At 49.8% G+C, this 5,605-nt stretch overlaps 1 protein-coding gene across 1 annotated transcript; it reads left to right on the top strand.

The window, feature by feature from the left end:
- The first annotated feature begins 712 nt into the window (after positions 1-712).
- On the top strand, positions 713-3,129 carry LOC139230379 (radiation-inducible immediate-early gene IEX-1-like). Its single transcript, XM_070862208.1, has 2 exons — positions 713-927; positions 1,641-3,129. Exons 1-2 carry the CDS (start codon positions 718-720, stop codon positions 1,992-1,994), a joined length of 564 nt encoding a protein of 187 aa, XP_070718309.1. The 5' UTR covers positions 713-717; the 3' UTR covers positions 1,995-3,129.
- The last annotated feature ends 2,476 nt before the right edge of the window (positions 3,130-5,605 follow it).

The following is a 5,605-nucleotide window of genomic DNA, read 5'->3' as shown; positions in this document are numbered from 1 at the left end:
GATGAATAAGGATGGGTGGAGGTTTGCGTGGGGCATAAACGACATGAAATGTGGATCAGTTGAGCCGAATGACCTGTTTCACTCATTCTATCTAATTCTATATGATTGCTAAGGAGGCTGTCACATGGCCACAGTTTCCCGCAGGCAAACCTGGGGGACAATTTTTTTAATTAATTCACGGGATGTGGCACAAGACCAGCATTTAGTGACGCTCCCTAATTGCTCTTAAATGGAAAAATACAGGGAAGTGGGGCCAGGGAAAACATTTGACAGCTGGTGTTGGGCTGAGGAGTGTGTTTATAGTTAGGTTTCATTTCACAATTCTTCAGTTACCGCCTCTGTAATCTGAGAGCGAGCGAGAGTGAGAAATAAACGTTTCACTTGAGCTGTTAATTGTTAAAACCAAATGAATTGAGACAAGGAACAATCCTGCCCTGGCTTGTGTCTTGGCAGAATGTCACCACTTTCCTGTCTCCCACAGGAGCCCACCCCTTTCTCTGAAACATGGAAAAAAAAGAACCATTCCCTCCCCTGACTTTGTCATTGCAGAGGCGGGACATGAGGCGGCGAGGGCAATGCCAGCCAATCATCGCCGTGGTTGCACAAGGTCAGGACCGGCTGGGGTATTAATAAGGCAGCGTCCTCGGTGCAGCTTCTGAGAGACGACCTGACTTTGTGTTTCTTGCACGTTTCATCCCCAGGGAAACCCAGAGCACCATGTGTAAGGGCTGCCATCAACCTCAATGGGTCACGATGAACCATGGCCCGCTGCTGAAGCGCTGGAGCGGCAGCGTCCTAAGCAGGCAGAGGAGTACCGAGCCGGAGATCTTCACCTTCGACCCCATTCCAGAGGTCAAACGCACCCCTGTGGCCAATCCCCGACTCCGAGCCAAGCGGCGGCCTGTTAAAGTCCTCTATCCAGCGCAGGTGAGCACCCTCCACGCCCCCAGGAAAAAAAACGCGCTTAGGTAACTGGTGGATGCAGCAGCCACGGCCAATAGGAACCTAAACGGGTCACCCACCCTTTAAGGCAGGCGGCCATGCTTTTTTTCTGCCTGCTGCAGGCTTTAAAAATTGGGTCAACGATATTGTAAACAAGCCGAACAACAATTCTATCACGTTGCCTTTTACGGTGGGGTTTGCTGCTAATTGCTACTTGCAAACCTTTAGAAGTTTTGCAACCGGGTGCAAAAAGATAGAACCGAATAATTTCAAAAGTCAGATTGCTAATTTCTTCCAGAGATTGTGGTTACATATTTGAATCAAAAATTCAAATTTGTCTTTGAACCGAGGCCCCGTCTTCTCTCGCGGGTGGACGTAAAATATCCCCACGGCCACAATTTCGAAGAAGAGAGCAGGGTGGGGGAAGGGGAGGGCTAGTTCTCCCCGGTGTCGTGGGACAGTGTGTATTCCTCAAGCAACGTCAATAGAAAAAAAAACAGATGGTCTGGTTATTAGCGCATCGCTGTTTGTGGGATCTTGCTGTGTGCAAATTGGCTGCCGCGTTTTCCCACATTACAACGGTGACTGCACGTCAGAAAATTGGGATGTCCTGAGGTTATGCAAGGTGCCAGATCAATGGGAATTCTTTCTTTCTTGACCTCTGTTGCTAACCTTTGATGTCCTTTGTCCACGTATAGGTCAGAAAGTACCTTCCGGCTGAGAAGAAGGACTGGGCCAAGAGGCTGCTTATCCTCTTCCTGTCCATCGTCTTTGTCCAGCTGCACGGCACCACCGAGGTGAACGAGGACGCCGTCCATGTGGTCGTAACGGTGGGAGTAGTAGCCGGATTGGCGCCCGAGCCCAGCAGAGAGCGGGCGCTGGAGGTCGGGTCCCGGTCTGAGGAGTCCTTTGTGCCCGACGGTGGCCTTGTGCCCCAGCCGCCAAACCTGCCTGCGGCGGGGACCAACGGCACCCTCCCAGCCGTCGCCATTCCACGGGAGACAGTCGCGTGCTACAGAACGATGAACAGTCCCATTGCCTGCGGCATGTAAACGAACTTTCCTTGTACCACGACTCTGCCGGGTCACTTCCCAAAAGGCACTGCGTCACCTCGGAACTCCGAAAAGCGAGGTCGGGGCCACTCTGCAAACCCAGTTGACGTGTCCAGTAAGGAGGAGACGCAAGGGATGCAGCAGTGAGAATCAGATCAAAAGAACACCGCAAGTTCTCCTCAAGATGTTCCTTATTGGACTAGATGTACAGCCCTCCTGGGGTTGACCAGAGAATGTCTCATCAGATTTATGTACATTGAACCAGTTTTGCATGGTTGCAGTTATCCACTTGTATGCATTCAGCACCAGCCGTGGTTTGTGAGGCATTAAAGGGGTTCACTTGGGTGCTTGAGGACTTGGTACCTTTATATCAGAAAGCATTTTCTGATGGACATTAAGGACAGAGACGATGAACATAAATAACGGCCACCTTACAATTTAATCAGCCGCCAATCCTCACTCCTCTCGTTGGACAAGTTCATTTTTTTTTTAATTCGTTCGGGGATGTGGGGATCACTGGCCAGGCCGGCATTTATTGTCCATCCCTAATTGCCCCTTGAGAAGGTGGTGGTGAGCCGCCTTCTTGAACCATTGCAGTCCGTGTGATGAACCTCCTCCCACACAGCTGTTAGGGAGGGAGTTCCAGGATTTTGACCCAGCCACGATAAAGGAACGGACGATTATATTTCCAAGTCAGGATGGTGTGTGTGACTGGGAGGGGATTATGGAGGTGGTGGTGTTCCCATGCACCTGCTGCCCTTGTCCTTCTGGGGAGTAGAGGTCGCAGGTTTGGGAGGCTCTGCGAAAGAAGCCGTGGCAAGCGGCTGCAGTGCATCTGATACATGGTACACTGTGCGCTGTGGTGGTGGAGGGAGTGAATGTTGAAGGTGGTGGATGGGGTGCCAATCAAGCCTTTGCTTGTTGGTATATCTTAACATATTTGTATATCTTTTTATTCAAGAGTTTGCTGTTTAAGCAACGTTGATTGATTGAGCCAGCTCTTTGTGTGAGAATCAAACATAAAAAACAAAAAAAAATGATTAGAGCATGCTCCGAGAACTTGTATGTAATTGTATTGACAGACAATGTGTAAACTGTGAGATCCATTCTCAGTCGTGACTCAGTATGTTTCATAAACAGCCATCAATAAATTGTTATTGTGATGCACTCACTGTGGTTTCCTGCTAATGGACTATTACCAAATGAAAGCTCAAATATTCCCCAATCTTTTTTAATGATCAAAGCTGCTTTAAATTTCCTTCTTCCTCCTAACATAAACACGGCATCACGTACTCTATCTCCCTCGCTGAATCCACACACTGTTGAAATTTATACTCAGTGCGCTGGTTCCAGCTGCAACACATTCTTTCACAGAGAACGTCGATCACTGAAAGCCCCGTTCCTTCCCACAGGTTAGCCGTTTTAAAATTTGGCATTTCCCGCTCACCATTTACCCTCACCACACGGACTAGAGCGATTAAAGAAGGCGGCTCACCACCACCTTCTCAAGGGCAGTGAGGGATGGGCAATAAATGCTGGCCTTGCCAGTGATGCCCACATCCCAGGAACGAATATATATAAAAAAATGTATAATTAATATAATAGATATCTCGAGTAATGGACAACCTTGGGATGAATTACATGCTGGAATCTAATCGAGGGATTCAGATGGTTTATATTGTGTTCCTAACACAGATGAGACTGCACAGAGGGAGGTTAAAGTAACAGTGACCTCAGTCTTTATTAAGACACTCCAGAGTGAGGAACAGGCCTTAGGGCCTTATATACAGTGCTCCCAAGGGATGCTGGGATCCGTTGGGACTTCAGGGGATGCGCTTTCCGGTGGCGGAACATGGGAGTGCATGCTTTACAGATACACAACATCACTCCCCCCCCAAAGTCAAAGTGAAAACTATTTACAAGGTGAGGCGGTCGGGAGCCTTTCTTTTCCTGGTGGACCGCCTCGGTACAAATGTCTGTTCTGGTGTGTTGGCTGTGCCCTCGTTGGGCTGGCGTGTTGTTGGCCCTGCAGGGCTGCTGGGCGTGATGGGTTCGATTTTCTGGTCCGGGGTGATGTCTTTGATCCTTTGGGTGTGTGTGTTGTGGGCTCGAAAAAGGTGGTGTCTGCTGTGGGTTGATCAGGGCAGTCTGTGAAGCGCAGCCTCGTTTGGTCCAGGTGCTTTCTGCAAATTTGTCCATTGTCTCCAAACACCATACTCCCTTCTTTAGCTATCACCGTGCCCGCGATCCACTTGGGACCATGTCCATAATTTAGCACATACACAGGGTCATTCAGACCAATGTGCTGTGACACAGTGGCGCGACCATCGTTTACATTTTGTTGCTGCCACCTGCTCTCTACCTGATCATGCAGGTAGGAGTGAACCAGTGAGAGTCTGGTTTTAAGTGTCCTTTTCATGAGTAGCTCAGCCCGGGGCACCCCTGTGAGCGAGTGGGGTCTCGTGCGGTAGCTGAGCAGTACTCGGGACAGGCAGGTTTGGAGTGAGTCTTCTGTGATTCGTTTAAGGCTCTGTTTGATTGTTTGTACTGCCCGCTCTGCCTGCCCATTGGAGGCTGGCTTAAATGGGGCCGAGGTGACATGTTTGATCCCATTGCGGGTCATGAATTCTTTAAATTTGGCACTAGTGAAACATGGCCCGTTGTCACTGACCAGTATGTCAGGCAGGCCATGGGTGGCAAACATGGTCCTCAGGCTTTCAATGGTGGCGGTGGTGGTGCTTCCCGACATTTTTTCACATTCAATCCATTTTGAAAAAGCATCCACCACCACCAGGAACATTTTACCGAGAAACGGGCCCGCATAGTCAACATGGATCCTCGACCATGGTCTGGAGGGCCAGGACCACAAATTTAGTGGTGCCTCTCTGGGCGTGTTGCTCAACTGAGCACACACGCTGCATTGCCGTACACAGGACTCTAAGTCAGAGTCGATACCGGGCCACCACATGTGGGATCTGGCTATCGCTTTCATCATTACTATACCCGGGTGTGTGCTGTGGAGATCCGAGATGAACGTCTCCCTGCCCTTTTTGGGTAGTACTACCCGGTTACCCCACAACAGGCAGTCTGCCTGAATGGACAGCTCGTCCTTTCACCACTGGAAATGATTGATTAGCTCTTGCATTTCAACGGGGATGCTGGCTCAGCTCCCATGCAGTACACAGTTTTTTACTCGGGACAGCAGAGGATCTTGGCTGCTCCAAGTCCTAATCTGGTGGGCCGTGACAGGTGATTTATCATTTTCAAACGGTTCCATAACCATCAACAAGTCTGCGGGCTGCGCCACCATCAACAAGTTTGCAGGCTGCGCCATTTCCACCTCCGTGGTGGGCAATGGTAGCCGACTGAGAGCATCCGCACAGTTCTCAGTGCCTGGCCTGTGGCGGATGGGATAATTATACGCTGATAGCGTGAGTGCCCACCTTTGTATGCGGGCTGAGGCATTAGTATTTATCCCCTTGTTTTCAGCAAACAGGGATATGAGGGGCTTGTGATCGGTTTCCAGCTCAAATTTGAGGCCAAACAAGTACTGATGCATTTTCTTTACCCCGAACACACACGCTAATGCCTCTTTCTCAATCATGCTGTAG

Source organism: Pristiophorus japonicus, chromosome 19 (assembly GCF_044704955.1).
Source record: "Pristiophorus japonicus isolate sPriJap1 chromosome 19, sPriJap1.hap1, whole genome shotgun sequence".
NCBI lineage: Eukaryota > Metazoa > Chordata > Chondrichthyes > Pristiophoridae > Pristiophorus > Pristiophorus japonicus.
Note: the sequence above shows the minus strand (reverse complement) of the source record. Positions and strands in the feature narration are given on the sequence as shown.

Excerpts from the sequence above, each read along its gene's own strand:
- LOC139230379 (XM_070862208.1), top strand. The coding sequence starts at position 718 with ATGTGTAAGGGCTGCCATCAACCTCAATGGGTCACGATGAACCATGGC. Across the intron at positions 928-1,640 it reads AAGTCCTCTATCCAGCGCAG|GTCAGAAAGTACCTTCCGGC; the intron begins GTGAGCACCCTC and ends GTCCACGTATAG.